The sequence below is a fragment of the Callionymus lyra genome, chromosome 1 (genome assembly GCF_982586985.1).
Source record: "Callionymus lyra chromosome 1, fCalLyr1.hap1.1, whole genome shotgun sequence".
Lineage (NCBI taxonomy): Eukaryota > Metazoa > Chordata > Actinopteri > Syngnathiformes > Callionymidae > Callionymus > Callionymus lyra.
The window spans coordinates 29,536,159-29,558,872 of record NC_141818.1 but is presented as its reverse complement, the minus strand read 5'-3'; the positions used below and the strand labels follow the sequence as shown (position 1 = coordinate 29,558,872).

The window sequence follows — 22,714 nt, the reverse complement described above, 5'->3', positions numbered from 1 at the left end:
CCCCCCTCTCCTTCTCGTATCTCGATTATTTTGTTTTTCATTTTGTTAGTCTGAGATGCGGTGCGGCTTGTTTGAGGTGAGCTTTCGTGGGTGTTTGCTTGAAGGTGCTGATATCTTTTCTTCCGCAGTGATGTGACCGTATGATTCCCATGTTTACAACACTGCCAATAAAAGTTTCGGTTTCTGATAAACCACATCCTTGCAAATATTTGATTAGCCCACCTGCTGGGTCAAAACCGTATTTTAATCAGTATGTTCTTTCCAGTGTTACAAATTGAAACTTTTTTTGTTTTGTTTTATGCACTCATAATTAACAGCCATACACTACATTCATTGATCAATATTTAAGTAGCTCTAATCTTGTGTTAGATACTGATAAAATTTGCTCCCAAGCATGTTAAGTTCGTGTCAGGTCAAAAATGCACCAAAGACACTGTTTTAAAATCTATCATATTGCGCTTTGAAATGCGCACACTGCAAATGTCACAACCAAGAGAAGAACATTAATTATATATTCAACTCGGCTCTCACTTTTGAAATTTATCAAATACACACGTGTATCAGATCCGAGTGTTTCAGCTTCCTTCATCCATACAGAGTTGTTTTCTCTTGGTGGAGAACTTTATGTGAAAATCTGTACGTATGCCTCATCAACAAAACTATTTATTTTAGTTAATAATTAATTCGTTATAAATTACAACAAGATGCATGATGGTAATTCATAATAAGGTAATATCTAATGATGTAATTGTGACAACAGTTTTTTACAGCACGTGTGGTAAGAGATGCGTGTTTTTAACGTTCAGAAAGTTAATTTTCACCTCTTAGACATATGATCCAGGAGGTTGATTCGCTGTGGCCACCCCTGAAGGGAGTAGCCAAAAGCAAAAGTATAAAGTATAAGAAGACGTATAATCCACGATAAATATGAATTAAAAGATTAATTTATTATAAATTAATGTGAACCCATCTTCAAAACGGTCATTGTAACGTTTGTATTGACTGGATTTCTTTTTAAAAGTGACGTCATCGCATTTTTGGCCTTTATTTTTAAAACCACTGCCCCTGTCTTTAAAAACGTCCGCTCAGTTTAACGAAGTGCAGCGGCTTCACTGGCGCTCAACACTCGCAGTTTGAACACCCAAACTACAACGATGTCTGGACGAGGGAAGGGCGGCAATTAAGTAGTATCTTTGGAAAGTGACAAACAAAGTAAATCAAGCAAACATATCAACGCGCTTTTCAAAAAAAAGTAAGTGCGGATCTTTACTTGTGAACGAACATTGTGCAAAGACAGTCAGTCGCCTGGGACATGGCGTCCTATGGCTCACGTTTCACCCAGAATTGGGTGAGGCTTAAATATACAGGAGAAGGAGGACCTCCGTCCCGAGAATATGTGGGAAAAGAGCTCTTATTTAAATCTGGCTGGATAAGTGCCAAGGACATTTATTCCTTCATACCACTTCCGAACAGGAGAGAGTTCGAGCTCTGTTTTTACCAAGAATCCGAATTTAGGAAATTCTTAGAAAAGTACACGAACAACATAAAAGACAGCAGATGGAAAGTGTGGCAGATCGACTCGTCTGTCACAATAGACATCATCAACATAGTTGTGAAATTTTGGACAGGCAGAGTTTCTGATCAGGATGTGGCTACTTTCCTGGGCAGATTCTGCACAATCCTCGAAGAGCCCTATAAACCTTTGGATGAGTTTAGAATCTGGTATGGCATCCGCAAATATAGGGTTAAATTAAACAACACCAACTCTGGAGCCGCACGGATTCCAAATGCAGTCTCTCTTGGCCCTTACAGCGGAATAATATTCTACCCCGGTCAAGCTACAAGGTGTTTTGTATGTGACAGCACGGAGCACCAGGTGAAAGACAGTGTTGAAATAAAGTGCTGGAAATGTGCGGGCCTTGGCCACAAAGCCAAGGAGTGCACACAAGCAGCTACATGTAGCCTGTGTGGGGGGTCACATACCTTTTTCCAGTGCCCCAAATCATACAATAACATAGTAAAAAGCCAGAAACGATCTAATCCAGTTGCCTCTACTGGGATCACCAAGTCAATCCAATTGCAATATTTTTAAAGAACAAAATTGATATTTTTAAAACGAGGGAAATAATCCCAGGACGAATTTTATTAGTTGATTGTTTTTATATGGGCACTAAATTAAGAGTCATTAATGTATACACTCCACCAGACGCTGCCACCAAAGTAAGGATTTTTAAAAAAGTACAAGAATTGTTTTCTGCCGGGTATAACACTGTATTGTGTGGTGATTTCAACGCGTACACAGACGAAAAAGACCCCTGAAACTGCCGAGAGAGGGGAAAGCACTGAAGGAGTTGAGTGAAAGTTGTGACATGAGAGATGTTTTTAGAGTTTTGTACCCGCACAAAATAGATTTTACCCGCTTTGACGTGAAGGTTAAGACACGGATAGACCGAGTATATGTATCAAAAGCGAACAAAGAGGTTATTGGAAGTTAAATATTGATATACTACAAGAAAAAGACGTCATAGAGGAACTAATCGCTGAAATACATCTAATCAAGAACCTAGAGGTATTTTTTCACTCTAAACGAGAACTCTGGGAGTATATGAAGGAAAGATTAAAAAGGTTCTTCAAATACAAATGTAAAGTTTTGAATAAACAAAAAAACCAAAGGTACAAAGAACTCATGATGGCGTACATAACTAAGAAAACAATATAACGATGGAAGAAGAAGAAGAGATGAAGGACATTAAATCGGAATTGACCAAAATGAATGATGTGTCACAACATTTACGAATACAGGCCGGGATAAAAGATAAAGATGTGTGCAATATAAACCAATTAATTAAAAAGTACAGAACTAATCTAAGTAATAAAAACATTTCAACGATAAATAATGAAAATGGTGAACAGATCACAGAAGAAAAATGAAAAAGGGAAACGATCAAAGCACTCTGTGAAGAAATGTATAAAGAAATCGAAATATCAGAAGCGCAAATGAAATATTTTATAAATGACATGACAAGAAATACCAAACCTTCAATACAACAACTCTGAAATCGCTATACATGAAGTAAAAGAAGCCATTTTAAAATTAAATCGAGGGAAAGCTCCAGGTCCGGATGGACTTCCTTGTGAGTTTTATCAGTTTTGCGTTGAAGACATTTCTCCGTTACTTACTGTATTTTTTAATGAAGGAATAACATCAAGGATCCTCCACCCCTCCTTTTACAAAGGTGTGATGGCACTTGTTTTTAAAAAAAGGAGACTGCAAAGACCTCAACAACTGGAGGCAAATAGCTATGACCAACATTGATTACAAAATATTAGCAAATATCATAATGAACCGACTGAACCCGATTTTGGGAAAAATTATTGCACAAGAACAAACCTGATCAATAAAGGGGAGGTTAATGTGGGACAATCTTGCAACTCTCAGAAATATAATGGAAAACAAACAAAACTTTTACATTCTAACACTAGATCAAAGGAAAGCTTTTGACTATGTATCCAGAGATTACTTGTGGCATGTTTTAAAGAGCTATGGTTTTAAACAAAGTTTTATTGATAAAATCAAACTTTTGTATGCTGATTCCACTGTGCAAGTTAATATAAATGGCACTTTAACTGAACAGTTCTGCATAAAAAGAGGCTTAAAACAGGGCTGCCTTCTGTCTGCAGCATTGTACGTCCTCGCTATTAACCCTCTCTTGAGAAGGATTAAAGAAGACCTAAGGTTAAAGGGTACCGACACAACTGATTGAGAGAGGGGGGTAATAATGGCGTATGCAGATGACATTGTTGTAGTCGTAAATAATCTAACAGAGTTGGACATTATAAACGAACATCTATGTAATTACGGAAAAGCCTCTGGAGCTAAATTGAACCAAAACAAAACCGAGAGTGTGTGGTTTGGTGAAATAAATAACAAACCAAAGATTAATATTAAAGACCAAAATGAAGTTTGTATTCTTGGAATAATGTTTTCTAATGTATGTAGCTACGAGGAGAACTGGAAGAAAAAAGAAAAAGAGGTCATAGAAGAACTTGGAAAATGGGACAATAAAACCACAAATTACAAACTAAGAATTTCAATAATTAAGACCTTTGTGTTGTCGAAATTAATATTCTTAGCAAATATCTTCCCTCCAAAAGCCCATACGATGAAGAACATAAATAAACAGGTAGTACATTTTATTTGGGGAACCACCAGAGAAGTCACGACACGTAAACTAGTCTATAAAGACCGTAGATACCGGGGACTCGGAGCAATGGATTTGCAATTAAAATTAAACATCGCTTTTTGTAGGAATATTGCTTCAGCTATCAGTCGAAAAACAATATGGCGATCCATATTGTTATTGTTTTTTGTCTTAAATCAAGATGGGAAAAGAAGAAGGGAAGAGCAAGAAGTGGTTTCCCATATTACCATCTCATATATAGTGACTTTGTAACGAAATATGAACAATTGAAAATTAACTGGATCAATGACTCAAGTAAAAAGATTTACAAGTTAATTTCAGACATGTGCCACGGTGGTTTCCACGAATACAAGCAGCTGCAAACGTGCCACTTCAAAACGTGTGTTAAAAATGTTTTCTCTAAGGATCTATCTGAGATGCTGGTTTCGGTCGGTAGACTCGCAGTCCGCGGAAAATGGACATGAATGAAAAAAAGTGTAGACAATGGAGTATTTTAACTTTTTATAATTGGGTGTTAAATTTGTGTGTTTTAGAAATGTATTCACTGAAGTGTAAACATTTTTTTGGCTCTTTGGTGTGTTTTGGACATGTTGAATATGTACAGTTTTATGACTTTGTTATGTTTGTTATGACTATGTAATATTCAATAAAGTAATTTAAAAAGCGGAAGGGCGGCAAAGGATTTGGAAGGTTCTCCGTGACAACATCCAGGGAATCACCAAACCCGCTATCCGCCGTCTGGCTCGCCGTGGTGGAGTGAAGCGTATCTCCGGCCTGATCTACGAAGAGACTCGTGGTGTGTTGAAGGTGTTCCTGGAGAACGTCATCCGTGACGCCGTCACCTACACCGAGCACGCTAAGAGGAAGACCGTGACCGCCATGGACGTGTTCTACGCTCTGAAGAGACAAGGTCGCACACTGTACGGCTTTGGAGGTTAAATATCAGCGACAACGAAATGACAAAAAGGCTCTTTTAAGAGCCACACACTCCCTTTTAAAGAGATGAGTCCGTGTTCACTAGTTTCACTGCTCTCTCGATCTTATTTCAAATGAACAAACTTGAATACTAATAATTAAGTCTCATTTCTGTTTAAATCCGTGACTGATATTCTTTAAACGTTGGATGAAATTAACAAATTATAAAAGGGTTACTTATTATCTATAAAACATGTTATTGAATCGCACAAACTGACCTCGACCTCAACCTCGAACAGTGAGTTGAATAAAACTGAACCAGACTCGTATGTTTGTAACCTGATCCGGACTAATTTTGTAATTTAATTTATTCTGCTGCAAAAATAGAAAAGACTATATATACTATATATATATATATATATATATATATATATATATATATATATATATATATATATATATATATATATATATATATATAAACCCCCTTACGTTCCATCAATGACATTGCATTATTTATCCGAGTTAATTGTTTAAAATAACAAAATTGACAAAAACTAATTGAAGTTTAAAGAAAATGTATTTTTCGTGTTAAATTCTTGTGTGTAAATATATTTGTTTTTTGAGTAATAAACTTGTATATATTTTATATATGTGTCTCTATGTTGTATTTACTGTTATTGAAAATATCTTCAAACTAATGTAAAGAATGAATATTGCTAATCTGATTCCTCCAATCAGTAGCGACGTTATGTTCCTGTAGGCGGCAGGCGTGCACAAGTGACCAATACAGTTTTCTTTGTTATATCAGTGCATTCACATAATATTACTTTTGATACTTATATTAAAAGTAAAAAATGGTTTAAGATTAGATAACTAACGATGACTAACTTAGTTTCTTACAATTACAAAACTTTGACAAAAATAAATGTAGAAATTCCAGTCTTTAAACTTTTAAAAGAGCTTAATGTCTTCTGTTTTTTGTAATTCAATGAATGAATAGTTCAAATCAGATTCCTCCAATCAGTAGCGACGTTATGTTCCTGTAGGTGGCAGGCGTGCACAAGTGACCAATCAGGCGGGAGAGAAGAACAAGCCGTCTCGGTGACGCGCGTGCGCCTGACGGTTTAAAAGAGGAGCCAACGCTGCTCTCGCTCATACTTCTCTGTTGAAGAAGACAACTCTACTACAATGGCAAGAACCAAACAGACCGCTCGTAAGTCCACCGGAGGAAAAGCTCCCAGGAAGCAGCTGGCCACCAAGGCAGCGCGTAAAAGCGCCCCGGCCACCGGCGGCGTCAAGAAGCCTCACCGTTACAGGCCCGGCACCGTCGCACTGAGAGAGATCCGTCGCTACCAGAAGTCCACCGAGCTGCTGATCCGCAAGCTTCCTTTCCAGCGTCTGGTCCGTGAGATCGCTCAGGACTTCAAGACCGACCTGCGCTTCCAGAGCTCCGCCGTCATGGCTCTGCAGGAGTCCAGCGAGGCTTACCTGGTGGGTCTGTTCGAGGACACCAACCTGTGCGCCATCCACGCCAAGAGAGTCACCATCATGCCCAAAGACATCCAGCTGGCTCGTCGCATCCGCGGAGAGAGAGCTTGAAGCAGCCCCTCCATCACAACGGCTCTTTTCAGAGCCACACACATCCAATAACGAGCTCATGTTTCAACACGCGTTACTCAGGAAGTTAATTTACTGTATAATCAAAACTTTATACATCTCTGTAGATCGTGGGATCTGAACATCAAAGCACAATCAATATTTGTGGTTAAATCTGTTAACTTCATTTGACTGAACCTGCAGTAGGTGGATTCAAATTACTGACTTGAGCAGAATTTATGTCGCAACAGTAGAACATGAACATTTAATCACACTTGTAGATGACGCTTCAAAACGCCAGTATAAAGTCAAATATTTAAAACTTTTCAAAGGTTTGTTAAATGATCCAAGACCAAGCTTCAAACATCAACTTTTGTTTATTCTTGTTCAAGGTAAAGTCTACACCTCTGCATTGGCAAGCACCTAGCATGTGTCCTGCAACATTCTTACAAAACATGTTCTTTGTCTTTGAACCAAGGTCAGCACTGAAGGCTTCAAGAAATGTCAAACATCTTGAATCAAACTTTCATTTCATGTGAGAAACACATTTTTTTTTTTTATCATATTTGTATTTTCTTGACTATAACATGTGAAGTTAACATTTCTTTTCAGTGGTCTAAGATCACATTGGTGGTTTTTGAGAACAATTAACTATCAAAATAAAAGTGACAAAACAACTTCAGGCACCGTAGAATAGCTGCCTTGGTGCTTGGTTCTGTTTTTCTGTTTGTTTATGTGTTTTCTTGTTTCATTGTTTTATTCTGTACTGACGTGAAAAACAATTCCTTGTTATTTTTACAACACTGGAAATAAAAGTTTCTCTTTGTTTAACTTTTGTTGGATTAATTGAAGTTCAAACCACAAGTCCTTCCAGTGATGACATTAAGTGTTTTTTGTGTCTTTTAGTGTTTTCTTGCTGCCACTATAGATAGACCAACATTGTAAATCTAGTCAAAAGAAGTAATTGGACAAAACGAGTGTACATTTTAAACAATCAATAGATGCTCAAAGAAGTCAGGATGATTAAAAAAATATATGTGGAATATATTTGTTGATTCATTCCTAGTGAACAGAACAAAGTTAGATTTCACCCTCAGTTTCATATCAGAAACTTTGGTTATTAAATAATGTACAAATTAATGTTTATTTACTTGAATATTAAATACAAGAAGTCACCTGTGTTCAGTGATCTTATATCACATTTGAATTTTTTTTTATTGTCTGTAAAAATCAAACTTCCAGACTATCAGCTTCAGAGTGGAAGTTAAGATTGTTAAATGTCCAAGAGAGAATATATACTGTATATGAAAATAAAAGCGGCATGAAACGATGATGGAATTATTGACACAGTTCTCTATTTCTATTTTGTATTTAGAAAACATGTGTCGTGTAATCGAGCAGCAAGTAAGTCAAGTGACATCAAGCGGCGCCTGTAAGTGTGTGTTTGCTACTTGAATCAAACGTCAAATGTTTCAACATACGTCGAGAAAAGTCACATTAAAGACATTTAGATGTGAGACATTAAGACGCTTCTACCTCAACAACGTGGTTTGAAGATGTTTTTATTTATTTTACAATGTTTATAGGAGAAAAGCGAGGAAGAAATCTGCGAGTACGAGCGCTGAGGACAGCAAAGAGGTGAAGTTATGACTCACAGCAAATATTGCGAATCTAGTTTAAGTGTTTGTGTTTTAAACGGGAAAATAAACATGTTTACGCTTTCACACATTTTCAGTAAAATAATCTTTTATTTGACCCATGTTGTTGTTTTTCAGCTTGAAAGATGAAGAGAAAACACAAGAGAGGAGCAGTGAGACGCTGCTCGCTGGAGCTGCAGCCGCCTTCACTCTCCACGGTTCTCATGGTGAGTTTAAATCCATCCCACTCCCCGCGCATTACAGTCTAGTCTGACCCGCGTTAGATTGAGAATCTGAGATCATGGCAGAAGTCGCTCCAGCTCCCGCCGCCGCTCCGGCCAAAGCCGCCAAGAAGAAGAAGACGACGAGCAAGCCCGCCAAGTCTGGCCCCAGCGTCAGCGAGTTGGTCGTCGATGCTGTGTCCGCCTCCCAGGAGCGCAGCGGAGTCTCTCTGGCCGCCATCAAGAAGGCTCTCGCCGCCGCTGGATACGATGTGGAGAAGAACAACGTTCGCGTCAAGACCGCTGTTAAGAAGCTGGTCGTCGCAGGAACTCTCGTCCAGACCAAGGGCACCGGAGCTTCCGGCTCCTTCAAGCTGAGCAAGAAAGAAGCTCCTAAGGTCAAGAAAGCTGCACCTAAAGCCAAGAAACCCGCAGCAGCCAAGAAACCCGCAGCGGCCAAGAAGGTCAAGACTGCCGTGAAGAAGACGGCAGCCGCCAAGAAGTCCCCGAAGAAGGCGGTAAAGAAGCCAGCACCGAAGAAAGCAGCAGCCAAGAGTCCCAAGAAGGCCGCAAAGAAGGTGGTAGCCAAGAGCCCCAAGAAGGTGGCGGCGAATGAAGAAATCTCCCGCCAAGAAGGTCGTTAAACCCAAGGTCAAGAAAGCAGCTCCCAAGAAGAAGTAGACGCTGAAATCTCTGCTTCCATTAAAGGCTCTTTTCAGAGCCACCCAACTCCTCTACAGAGCAACTGTCACTCAACATGTCACATGCTGTCAATAACACTCATTATTCAAGTACATGTAAGATGTTATTCGTTTAGACCCATGTTCACCTGTATAGTTTATTTTCACCTTATATTGAACTGTTTACATTGGTCATTCAATATCAAATTCAACAAAAAAATACATGTTTTAAATAATATATATATATATACATACATACATACATAGACAGAACACATTGTATATGTACGTACATAAAGTAAATGAACCATGTAACCATGTGTAACCCAGGTGAAATTAGCCTTAGGTTAATAAATGGTTAATAAATTAGAATAAATAAATACATGAAATTCATCATTTAAATAAGTTACATTACTGACATTAAAACATCTAAAATAGATAAATACGATTTAAAACATTATTTCATGGCGCGGTATTTTGTTGTTTTTCATTGGTTAAGAGGTTGATATCCATTAGCGAATCACAGCGCTGATAGTTGGTGATGCGGACCCGAAACCAGGAAGTGAGATGCAGGTGCACTCGCTCGTGTAGAACTCCGGAGAAGAAAACGCTAAGAAAAGAGCAGAGACGTGTTTTGACGATTTATTTTCCTATTGCAAGTGTTTTCTTTACCTTTCTGTCTATGTCGATAGACTGTGGTTTTGTTTACCGTTTTAGTTTTGAGTCATTGACGAAACCCGCGGAGGAAAAGTTTTTCTTTTGAAGATCACGCACCCAGCGCGTGCTCGTGAACAGTGGATGGCGAGCTAACCCAACTAGGAGCTACGACTGAACTGTGTGTTTTGGACGTTGGAAGAGACACTTTTCTCTCGTGTTTTGGGAGAGTGGACATCGCGTTCCCGTTGTTTAAGTTTTTCCCCCCTTTCCCTGCCGAGGAATACTCTCCAGGACCGCGGTAAGACTGTTCCGGTTTAAACCGCATTTTCCCCTCTGGATTACGTGAACAGTGCGTGGACTGCTTCGCGCTGTTGTGTGGAAGGGTAACGGTTTCCCTTTTACCTGCTAACGGACTGTTAAGCACTAAAAAACTGATTGAATAGACACTTGAACAGTTTATTATTTTATGTTTCATACTATGGTGCATATTTTGAATGTTTTGAACTGAAATGTTGATTGCAACTGCATTTTCTCATGTGGGTTTTGTGAGATGCCCTGTGGTTCATGGTTGTAATACTTGAAAGAAACTAGTTATGTCAAAATAACTTCAAAATTACTGGATACTAGAATACAAAAGAGCTCTGAAATAATAACTAGACTACTGAAACTAACTAAGGTTAAGTTAACTAGAGACTGAAGGATTCAAAAAGGTTTCTTAATCTAAAAGGTAACTGAGTAAAACTCAGGTTCTTTCGAATTCACAAACATTTATGCGAAGGTCATTGGTGCTCCGCCCTCTAACGGCTTCGCTATTGGTTTACCCCGAGGCACCGCCTCGTCTCTGAGAAAGCTTAATGAACTCGCCACCCAGCAGGGGGCAGTCCACTTCCTATAAAGGCGGGAAGCACCCGCCGCACTTTCTCCATTTTCAACTCGGCGAGAAAGCTCCTGGATACAGCATGACGGACGTGAACATGAACGTTGACGTAGATATGTCTTTGTGCCTGACGTGTGACACCCCCCTGGGGAGGGGGGACACGCATGCTCTCTGCTTCGTCTGTCTAGGCCCGGATCACGCACTTGCGGATTGTGGGGCCTGCCGTATGCTTCCCGAGGAGGTCCGTAAGAGACGGGGAGCATACGAGGCCCGTCGGCGCACGCCGCGTCCTCCAGTCAGGTCGTGGGCCGACTACGATGAGGAGGACGACCGGCGGTGTTATGAGGCGGATCCGAGCACCCTGTTCGGTTCCGAGCTGGGGGACGTCGAAGCGGTCGGGGGAACCGGGCCGGTTCCTCGCTACCCGCTTGACACCCTGCCGCGCATATTCACCGCCGCGGCGAACCGCATGGAGGTCGAGCTCCCCCCCGCACCTCCACTCGCGCCACCACCGTTTACATGCGGAGTGAAGGTCGGGTGGAACGAAGCGCGCAGGCCTACGGTTCCGGGGGTTGTCTGTCCTAAACTGGACGAGATCTGGGGCTACGCGCTGCGGGGGTCTGCCTCTCCCATGGCTTCAGGGCCTCCCGTAGGATCCTACGGACCCTATTGCCGTGTGGACGGGGTGGACTGGCGGCGCGGTGTCCCGGAGCCCTCGGATACGGTACGTGCCGCCCTCGACCCGGGAGCTCGACTTTGGCCAGGCCGCCCTGTAGCTCTGCCTAGAGCTGAAGACGCCTGGAAGCTCTCCTGGACGGACCCATAACGGAGGACTCTCTGTTTGGTCCGGAGCTCCGGAACGTCGTGGCTCGGCAGGAGGCAGCGCAGCAGCTCCGCCATCACCTGCATGGACGTGAGGACGAGGCGCTACGGGGGTCCGGCGCTCGGAGACGGAGAGCCCGTTCGTCGGCCCCATCATCTGGTGCAGCAACGGCAACAGTAGCGGCGGGCGACGAGCGAGCGTCGCCGGGATCCGCAGCAGGAGCCGGGGAGCCAGCAGCCGCAGCGGAGCCAGCGAAGACCGAGGGACCCGCGGCGGCGAGGACGCAGAGGCGGCGAGGCTTCTTCTCGGGGGAGCCCTCCTCCCCCCTACTCTTTCAAAGGGCTTTATGTAAATAAATCTAAGAAAACGTATGACGTTTCTGTGGTTCGTTCTGAGAGAGATGTTGGTAGCGTGCATGTGTTTCCGCCTGTGAGTGTGACGTATTCACAGGCGTCATTAGAGACTTTCGCCGCTAATGCTAAGCTAACATGCTCCACGTTTGGCGGCGGAGAAACGCCATGGAACTGACGCAACCTGGTGTTTTTACGTGCGAGTTTTCTCGCCGTCCTGAGACCAGGCGAGGGCGAGGAACTTCCGTCCCGTCTGGTCGACCAACTGGAGAGGTGCGTGGCGGTCGGATCTCACAAGTGACGAGCAGGTCTGGACCGCCAGCGGGGCTTGAGAATGTACGGGACCTGGTGAGTGATGCGGTGCCAACGCGCGCACGACCTAACTCACTTCAGCTCCGGTTTAATTCTCCAGCACATTCCTCCACATCGCGGGTTTTGTCAGCTCCGGTGACACTAAGAAGTGCTCAGGGAGTTGGGAAGACTTCCGGGGGGGGAAGGGAACACGCACGACGCGCATCTGAGGTGTCTCACGCGCACTTGCGCGCTTCTCCCACAGAGCCGGATTTTATGTATGAGAGTGGGGGTTCTAGTGAATCCAGCTCGAGTACATGCTCTGTTGATTCAAGAGATAGAGAAGCGGCTTGTGTGATGCCCTTTCGTCTACGGCCCGCTCTGGGATGTTCGCGGGGGCGGGCCGGAGGACAACCCAAAGTTCGTCAGGGCTGTGGTTCTGACAGAACATTATTCGGCTTGGAGTCGCCTGGTTTTACTTCATTTCAGATCTCAGAGGGAAGTAATCAGGCTGGGTATGCGCTCCAATTTGCCTGTCAACCCCCGCGTTTTTCAGGGATTTTCTAGACACGCGTGGCGGAGCAGGAAAAATGATCCTGTCTAAGAAACGAGGTCTCTACTCTGCTGCAGTAGAGCTGCTTCCTGCAGCAGAGATGATGACAGGGTTTTACTCCCGGTACTTCCTTGTGCCAAAGAAGTCCGGGGGTTGGAGACCCATACTGGACCTCAGCTATTTGAATAAATTCATAGCTACCCGCCCGTTTCGTATGTTGACGGTCAAGAAACTGCTCACAGGTGATAGTCCAGGCGATTGGATGACATCTATCGACCTGACCGACGCGTACTTTCACATTGAAAGTACTGGCTTTTGCCCTCGGGAATCGTGTGTTTCAATACACTCAGCTCCCGTTCGGCTACGCTCTGGCACCCAGGACCTTCACCAAGTGTGCGGAGGCGGCACTGGAGCCATTAAGAGTGAGTGGGGTGAGGATCTTCATCTATCTGGACGACTGGTTGATCCTTGCCCGGTCAGAGGCAGAAAGTTACACTCACACACAGAAGGTGTTGAGCCATATTGCCACCCCGGGGTTTCACGGTGAACCTCAGCAAGAGCGCTCTGACTCCAGTTCAATAGTTACTTTACCAGGGTGTACTGTTGAACACCGAGGAGCAAATTCTCCGACTGACAACACAGTTGCTCGGCGTCATGTGACGAAAGCAGGCACTGTTATGTCCCTCCTGGGGCTCATGGCAGCAGCTCACACGGTAGTTCGGCTGTGCTTGCTGCATATGAGGGAGCTTCAGAGATGGTTTGGTCGTTTCAAGCTAGACCTCAAGCGGGAACAGGGTCGAAAAGTGCGCCTTCCCGCTCGGGTTTTGAAGGACATCCAGTTTTTGGGACTCTCTAGCCAACCTCAGACGGAGAGTTCCATTGGGTTGTGTCCTTCTTTACACTCAGGTGTTCACAGACGCTTCTCTGACAGGTTTGGGAAGCACCTTGGGTCAGGCCTACGCCAGCGGGGTAGACCAGTGTACAGTCACATAATCTAGCGCTAAAGGCAATTTACAACGTCCTGCTTCACCTCTCTCCCCAACTGTCACGGTCCAACGTCCTAGTGCTATCCGACAGCTCCACCACTGTGGCGTACATAAATCGCCAAGGTGGAGCCAGATCCCCAGCCCATCTGAGTGTGGCAAAGAAGATTTGGCTGTGGGCAGACCGTCACTTGCTTTCTCTCAGAGCTCAGCATGTACCGGGCGAGCTGAACGCAGTAGCGGACAGACTGTCGAGTTGGGGGCCGTCCACGACGAATGGGGTCTGTCCGAGGCAGTGGAGAGCCGAGATATGGTCTCAGTTTGGTCACCCGGTGGCAGACCTCTTCGCCAGCAAGGAGAACTTCAGATGTCCTCTCTGGTTCCCCCTTAGGGCATCGGATTGCCCCCACTAGGTGTGGATGCTTTAGCCCACTTGAGTTGGCCGGCCGGACTACTGTTCGCCTTCCCTCCTCCGAGGCTCCTCCTACCCTTAGTTCGGAGGACAAGGCGGAAGGGGCTGAGGTTAATACTGGTAGTGCCAGACTGTGTGTGGCTCCTGCACGGGACGAGCTGAGCTGACCCGGGCGTTCTCCACACGCTGGAGAATGCCTGGGCCCAGTCGACACGCAGGCTTTTTGCCTCGAAGTGGGGGATTTTCTCCCGCTGGTGTGCAGACAGGTCCTTGGACCCCAGCTCCTGTTTGGTCTCTGCTGTCCTGTCTTTCCTGCAACTTTTGCTGGATAGCGGACGGACTTTAGCGAGACTGATGGTGTTCGCATCAGCCATAGCAACGAGGCATGGCGGGTTGAGGGTGCTTCGGCTCGCGCCTACCCTCTGGTGGTTCGTTTTTCTTACGGGGTGCCTGCAGGCTTCGACCTCCTGCAAGGCCTTCCAGCCCTCAGTGGGATCTCCAGTTTGTACTGGACTCTCTCTCACAGGCCCGACCTTCGAGCCCCTTGACCAAGTCCCACTGGATATCTTGTCTTTCAAGGTATCGCTCCTTCTGACACTAACAACCACGAAGAGAGCCAGTGAGCTTTGTGTTCTCTCCACTAGCCCTGGGTGTCTTTTCTTGGCGTCGAGGAGTATTCGGTGTCATTGCTGCGGGTGGCTGTGTTTAGGCACTCTGATGCCCTATTCATCTGCCGATAGATGCCGACGGGGTGAGCCGATCTCCTCCCAGGGGTTTTCTCATTGGGCGAGATCTGCCATTATCCGGGCCTACCAATCTGCTCCTAGCGGACTGAGGGCACATTCCACCCGTGGTGTGGCAGCCTCAGTGGCTCTTTCATGGGGTGTGGCAGCAGAGGACATCTGCTGAGCATACGGTTTTGAGTGCTGCTGTGCCCCCCTCGAGGCCCACGGCTCCAGTAGACTTGGATCCTGGGCCGGCGGGGCCCTAGCGATGCTGCTTCAGGAGCGGCGTCCAGCTGGGGGTACATTTATCCCGTCAGACTTCGCCTTGGGTTTAAACCAATAGCCAAGCCACTAGAGGGCGGAGCACCAATATGAAGTAGAACCCCTGATTTATCTAACATAATCTCAGGTTCTACGAATTGGTGCGAAGCCCTCTAGCCTCATCGCCCAGCGGCCGCCCTTCTCACTGAGTTTTCAGTTGGAGGAAGTGCGGCGGGTGTTTCCCGCGTTTATACGAAGTGGACTGCCCCCTGCTGGGTGGCGAGTTCATTAAGCTTTCTCAGAGACGAGGTGGTGCCTCGGGGTAAACCAAAAGCGAAGCCGTTAGAGGGCTTTGCACCAATTCGTAGACCCTGAGATTATGATAGATAACTCAGGGGTTTTAAAGTTCAGAGAAGACAAAAAAACAATAACCAACATGTGACACACTTGTGGTTTCAGTTTAAGTCAATTAGTGAAGACTTACGTTGACATGTTTCGAAGTATCCACTTAGATTTCCAAAGAACGTGGTTTGAAACTCGCATAGTTACCTCTGAGCAAGTCCATGTGATTGTTTTCATGTCCCCCCTTCTCTTTGTCGGACTCCCTGTTTGTCTCATCTACTCTGCCCTCTGCAGGTACTTTGGTCACATTGCAACTTCTGAAGTACGCTATGTGCAAAAATATCTGTCTGTCTGTCTATCTACACCCACCGAACCTTTAAGTCCCGTCTATATTCGTGCTCTATTTTTGACCAAAGTATAGACGATATACATTTTTTTGAAAAATATTACATAAAACATTAAAATAGGTTGTTTTAATTCATCATTTACTTATCTTGTATACAACTCCAACAGTCATTTATCAACTGAATGTGTATTTTTTATTTAGAAGTCTAAATCCAGACATATCGAATCAACGTCTCTTTTTAAACCAAAACTAGACAATTTAATTAAATATTTTAAATAACGAGCATTGACCCTAAAAATAATTGCACAAAACGTTTTAAAACTGGTGTCCAAATATTGGACTTAAGTGACTTGAATGGCCATTGCTCAATATACATTAAAGTTTAGATTTAGTCTTTATTTAGATGTTTAATCAACGTCTAGATTAAGACCAGGTTTAGTATTTGTACATTTATGCATACAATCATGCCAACCGTGTATATAACAATGACTATACAGTATATCACTCACTATCGATCTATGCTCAATACACTTTATTACAAACTGTCTAGATAGGTTATTAACCTAAAGATAAATAAGATAGTGATATTTATATTTATACGATCATGTATGCTGTATGCAAGTACTTTAACATGTTACCTGTGTTAACGTATATAATACATTCTGGCATGTACATCAGCAGTTTAAGAAACATATTTTTAATTTTCATACGTTTGTCCGAACTCTAACATGTTTTGATATGCATTTAAATAAAGCTTGTTTATACATTTTCATTTAGGATTAACTAACCTAGCAACATATTGGGCATGCCTTTGTTTTTAGTTCAGTGTATCTCTACTTGTGAACTTCAGTAGATACATAAACAGACTTTATTATTCCCTCTTCGGGAAATTGGGTTTACAGTTGACAGCAGACCATGAGTAACAGCCACCAAACAAACAATGTTATTTTGACATTTTAAAGGAATTGACTTAAAGGAAATTGGGCACCACCCATTTAAAACTTACTAATTACTTTGTAAAGAATAATTAATAATAAAGTCTGACCACAACTGTAGTTTTATAACATTTCATGAAATTACAGCAATTAAGTTTAATAATTATCACTAATAGAGAAATTGTTAATATCACCTCAGTCACATTTTTCTAACATAAAGAGTAAATCACCAAATACCTAGTAGACATTTATTGTATTTACCAATGAGGATAGAATAGTTTTTTTTAGTGTGCCAACACATTGCATATTGAATTTCCACAACAATTCATTTGTTTGCAAAATCAACAAATTGAAGATAACTGAAAACAGAATCTCGGTACAGCGTGTTCGTGTGCAGATGGCTGTAGCTGCGGTTTGTGTATGGATGTGGACGCGCACCTTGATTTGTTACAGTTGATAACAACTTTATGTTTATATGAATCACTTTATGTCTAGTAAGATTTGTTTTATAAATCACTACAATCTCATATAGTGCAAATATTAACAAATTCCTCTGTATATTGGTTTTGTATTTGTTATTTACAGATACCATTCACTGGATCATTCATTACATTACAAATATATTAAATCTGATGTCCTCATTGGCTTGTTCAGGAACCATCAGTAGATTCTGATCCACAGACCACGGAAAATAAAGAATTACAATTTACCATGACAATTTGGCTTTTTTTTCTTAAATCCTCATGGTATTGAAAACTGTATAGAAGTTAAAGTTCAAATTACTATAGATTTGCTCTACAAGTTTTTTTTTCTTCAAAATTAACGGGTGATACTTACTAACATCAATACAGAAGATTGCTAACTTTAGTGACATATGTGAAATGTCTAATCACACTGTGTAATCAAGATCAATCCTATAGTAAATCTGTACCTTGTAGAGTCCGGCGGGTTTTTGAGACCGATGCTCTTGTACGTGTTATGAACGTAGTCATTTTACTTAACAAGGCACCTGTTAAAATCATTACACTTTTAACTTTAAATATTTTGAATTTGAGTTCAATGCCATGTTGAGCATAAAACAAAGTAAATTGTAGAATTTAATCATCCCAATCATCATCCGAGCAAATCAAATCGTCCTCTTGAGCTCACACCAGAGCCAAGGGTCACTAATGAAATTAAATGACTAAATTAAATTGTTTCCATGCCATTTGAAAACCTCGGCCATGGCTTTTTTTTTAAAGAGAAAAAGATCGAATCTTAAGTTTAGCTGGCAAAGTCGGCTGCCGACATCTGAAAAAACGATTCCATCATTATTTAAATCTCTGGACTGGAGTGCGAACATTTTATTGTGGATGATAAATAACTGATTTCTGAATCACCCTTGTGAGTTGCATATGTGATTAATGCAATTCATTTCTCTACCCGCTCACAACAGAAACCTATATTTATTACTCACTTACAGTGTCACTAGTTGAACATTTGCATCAGTCTGACATTTTGTCGTTTCCATAGAGCTCTCTGCTCTCTGGCAGGTCCATGGAACTCTCTGATCATTTGCTCTCAAAGATATCCATTGGACTCAGTTTCTCTGGCCCTAAATATATATATATATACTGTATATATATGAAACACCAATTAAAGCAAATAAACCCAAAAGAAGATAAATGAACTGTATACTGTTTTTTTCACACTAGCAAAATACGAAGGATGAGTCCCTCTCTTCACAGTGGAGACTGGAATCTAGGAGAGTCCGGAACTCTCCCAGGAGAGTTCGGGATTCTACTAGTTGAGATTGGAAGTCTATATTTTAAGATTGTTTTGAGTGGAAGATACTTGTGTGTTATCCTTAATCTCATATGTCAGACAGTCAATCAGTTTGAAGGTATTTGGATGTTGTTAAGTGTCTTTTTGGATGAAGATGAAGACGAAGACAACTGAGCTCCAGTCGCTACATAAAAATGAGCAAACATTTTTGTCTATAACTCTAAAAAGAACGTATTACTCTAAAATTGGAATTCCAATCTCTCCTAGGAGAGTTCCGGAATCTCCTGGATTCCAGTCTCTACTGTGACATATACATATATATATATATATATATAAATGACAAACGACAAAATGTAATACGTTTATACAACAAACAATATATATGGCGTTTCATTTGTGCCTCTATGTTGAGCGTGCAGAAAGACATTTTGAGCATCTTAGAAAATGTTTTGCGCGTATGTAAGTGATAGTTTGCATTTTATTTTTACTCGCGCGAAAAATAAAGTGGTTTGAGCAAAGAAAAAATTATTTTACATGCAATAAATCTCACTTTGCGCACGCTTTTTCTGCTTTACGAGTGCTCAACTTCATCTTCCTGCGGGCGCTCGGATTTTCTTTTTGCGATCGCTCAACTTCTACACAGCGTTTCATTTGTGCCAATGAGTCGACCAATCACAGAGACCGGAGAAAGCTTGTTTCTGATTGGCTGTTTGGTTACCAACGGCAGCGAGGTGCCGGGAAAAGTGTTGCATTCAAGTGTTTCTGAACATTTAACAGTTCACTTCGGACCGACGGAAAAAGACGAAAAAATTAAAAATGTCGACTGAACAACAGGCAGAGCCACAGGTAAGTTGTTTTATGACTTTTATGTGGTCTTTATGCTGCGTCAAGGACTTAATAACCCCTCATAATCCCTGACGTTTAAGTACTATATTTACCACGCTAACCAGTGGCTAGCCGATAACGTATGTTGCTAACACTAGCTTATTTGAAATTAGACTTTTCGCTCCTACAAATAACTATTACTATCTTACTAAAATGCACTTGCTCTACGTACAAAAGATGGAGCAGCGAATCACAGAAGCTAACGTAGCGAACCCAGCATTTGGCACCTAACTTCGAGGATAACAAAAACAAAACATTTATTTAGTAGAAGTTTAACAAAAACAAGGTCTAATGATTGCATTGCACACAATGTCTTTCATCTCATTTGTTATTATTCTGTTATGAAGCTCTATTGAGTTGAATCATGGATACTAGCCTGTATTACAGGAAGTTTAAATGTTACATTCTGAATTTACTCTTTCTGTCCAACAGGATGTGTTGCAACGACAAATGATGGAGAGACTTCTCACCAAATTGCAATCTGCATTAGAACACCAGCCACTAAATCTAGATTATTTGGAATTCCTGACACACCATGAACTTATTCTGTTCCAACACTTCTCTCTGGAAATAGGTGGTGTAACGGAAGTCATTGAAGGTCTTCTAAACCTCTACCATACTGTACAATCGGAGATTAATCAAAACTCTATGCCTGTCATAGAACAGGAAATTGTAAATGGCCCAGGCCCAGGTCACCCCAAAATTATGATTGAAAGGGAAAAGCTAGAACATTTGTTGGACATGCACCTCCCTGTTGCCTGCATTGCAAAGTGCCTCAGCGTTTCAAGACGCACTCTTTACAGAAGAATGACTAAACTTGGCTTATCAGTAAGAGGAAAATATAGCATCATGACTGATGAAGAGTTAGACAGAACCATTTTAATGATTAAGGGTCAGATGCCAAATGCTGGTTACAGATTGATACAAGGACATTTGGTGTCAATGGGTGTACGAGTTCAGTGGCGTAGAATGATGGCCTCCATGCATCGTGTTGATGCTGCTGGAATCTTCTCACGAATCAAAGATTTTGGGTGTGTTGTGCGTCGAAGGTACTCTGTCCAAGGCCCTCTCTCCTTGGTCCACATTGACACAAACCACAAACTGATAAGGTAAAGTAAAATGTTCTGCAGATTCAGCATGGCATGTATAATCGCAAGATGGACATAATTATATATTACCCTTCTGGAACAGGTACAATATCGTGGTCTTTGGTGGAGTGGATGGCTACTCGAGAAAGGTAACTCCTCGAGCTGTTGATGAAGTTTTACTGAATGTTTTCTTCTGGTTTCCACAGCTGGTCATTTGTAGGAATTTTATAATTCCTACAAATAAATATTTGCTATGTCTTTCTGATCAGCAGCTGTGATGTTTTCCTGTGCAGGGCAATACAATTATTCTATACATGTGTGTAAGAAATACATTACTTGTAAACACATGATATATACAAGTCACGTTGTACTTTGTTGTACAATACGACTTGTATATATCATGGATTGTATAGGAAGTATGTCAAGCACCGGAGTTTGTAATTATTTTACTACAGAGAAAACCTATCATGAATATTTCTTATCGTTTCATTTCAGGTCTTCTATTTGGATGTTGCAACAAATAATAAAGCGTCAACTGCGTTCACATTCTTCTTGAAAGCAGTCCAGCTTCATGGCTTACCATCAAGGTATTATGGCCTGACAACTTAATTTGTGGGGAACGTAGAGGTTCTTCAAATCTCATTATTTTTATCACTTAATTTAAAACAGTATACTTAAACATCTTTAAATTAATTTGTTACATGTTACCATGTCAAATTATTCTTGTGAATAAAATACCTTTTCTCTTTTAGGGTAAGAGGAGATCAGGGAGTAGAAAACCTCAGGATTGCGGAGTACATGTTCACCACACAGGGAACAGGACGAGCCAGCTTTATCTCAGGAAAGAGTGTCCACAACCAGAGGTACAGTGTGTTGGTAAACCAATGATATTTTGGATGTAAAGTATATATTGTAGCAGGTTGGAATTTTATTTAAATTGAAATCTGAGGTATAAATTAAAGTCTACCTATTTTACTTCTTTTCAGAATAGAGCGTCTTTGGCGTGACGTCTGGGTTGCAGTTAGCAGCAAGTACCATGATGTCATCCACTCTCTGGAGGAAGATGGTCTGCTGGATACATCTGATGTGGTTCACCTCTTTGGTGTGCACTACATATTTCTCCCTCGAATCCAAGCTGACCTCAACACCTTCAGTCAAGGCTGGAATAATCATCCTCTACGGACAGAGGGAGGTCTAACTACAACATCTAGATGAAGCTGTGAGAGTAGAGGTATTTCCTCCTTCCTTCCTGTAGACCATAACTAGTGTTTGCTATGTGGGGCACACACATCATATTTTCTAGACATGTTTGTATATGCAAAAATCATGTTGAGATTATTTGGCTGTTCATTTTGTCTTAAACATTTTCAACTGTCACTTGACACTTTTAAAAATGTGAAATAGTACTTAGTAATACACAAAAAAATAATACCTTGATCCCAAAACACCACACATGTATGGTTGTCATAGAAATCATTAGAGGCCTATTGAACTGATTGTTTTTTGTTTTATCTGAAGGAACTTCAAGACCCTGGAATTGAATGGGAAAGTAGTGTACAACGAGAGGACCATCACGGAGCTGTTGTAGTTCCAGAGATAATGTGCCCACTGGATGATGAAGCCCTGGAAGCACATTCTTTGTCACATGGCCGCGACTTGTACATTCAATTCTTGCGCTGTACTTCGACATTGACAAGTCAATTAACAACAGATTGTCATCCAAGACAAACTTTAATAACACTGTATCAACTTTAAGAGGTCAATAGTAAACAATAAACGATATCTATTGTCTCTGTTTTAAAAAAGAACGCTTATTAACAAATACAATTACTCTTAAACTCTGTGAAATCCACCACCATATTGCACTGCTTCTGTCAAAATTTTCTGAAATTCTTTGTACGTGCCAAGATGTCGCACTGGAAAGGTTATGGTCTGAGTGCACGCACTCACTATTGGATAACACACAGAGTGCTCTCCAAGGTGTTCCACACAGTCATGGTCAAAATTGCACGTTATTTTAAAGAGCCTTTTTTCAGAAGGAAGGATGGGGATGTGAGACTGCCCCGACATCCATTGGAGCACATGCGGAATTGTGAGACGCTGCACTTCAGCAGCAGTATCGTCTGGTTCATCATCTGTAATGGATATGCATGTCAGGTGGCATGAAC

General features: G+C 41.9%; 2 protein-coding genes and 2 pseudogenes across 2 annotated transcripts; all 4 read left to right on the top strand.

The window, feature by feature from the left end:
• The first annotated feature begins 3,779 nt into the window (after nucleotides 1–3,779).
• On the top strand, nucleotides 3,780–6,225 carry LOC148088848 (uncharacterized; annotated as a pseudogene).
• Nucleotides 6,226–6,281: 56 nt separating this feature from the next.
• On the top strand, nucleotides 6,282–6,760 carry LOC148088847 (histone H3). The gene has a single exon (XM_087800392.1). The coding sequence runs from the start codon at nucleotides 6,309–6,311 to the stop codon at nucleotides 6,717–6,719; it is 411 nt and encodes a 136-aa protein (XP_087656518.1). The 5' UTR covers nucleotides 6,282–6,308; the 3' UTR covers nucleotides 6,720–6,760.
• A 1,892-nt stretch (nucleotides 6,761–8,652) lies between these two features.
• On the top strand, nucleotides 8,653–9,255 carry LOC148088846 (histone H1 pseudogene; annotated as a pseudogene).
• Nucleotides 9,256–20,391: 11,136 nt separating this feature from the next.
• LOC148088845 (uncharacterized) lies at nucleotides 20,392–22,237 on the top strand. Its single transcript, XM_087800366.1, has 6 exons — nucleotides 20,392–20,567; nucleotides 20,650–20,695; nucleotides 21,042–21,133; nucleotides 21,299–21,409; nucleotides 21,533–21,777; nucleotides 22,065–22,237. The coding sequence occupies exons 1-5, from the start codon at nucleotides 20,401–20,403 to the stop codon at nucleotides 21,759–21,761; spliced, it is 645 nt and encodes a 214-aa protein (XP_087656492.1). The 5' UTR covers nucleotides 20,392–20,400; the 3' UTR covers nucleotides 21,762–21,777; nucleotides 22,065–22,237.
• The last annotated feature ends 477 nt before the right edge of the window (nucleotides 22,238–22,714 follow it).

Bases quoted from the DNA above. Each gene is read 5' to 3' on its own strand.
- LOC148088847 (XM_087800392.1), top strand. From the start codon at position 6,309: ATGGCAAGAACCAAACAGACCGCTCGTAAGTCCACCGGAGGAAAAGCT.
- LOC148088845 (XM_087800366.1), top strand. From the start codon at position 20,401: ATGGGTGTACGAGTTCAGTGGCGTAGAATGATGGCCTCCATGCATCGT. The intron at 20,568-20,649 runs GTAAAGTAAAAT...CTTCTGGAACAG, and splicing joins ACAAACCACAAACTGATAAG to GTACAATATCGTGGTCTTTG. The intron at 21,134-21,298 runs GTATTATGGCCT...TTTCTCTTTTAG, and splicing joins CTTCATGGCTTACCATCAAG to GGTAAGAGGAGATCAGGGAG.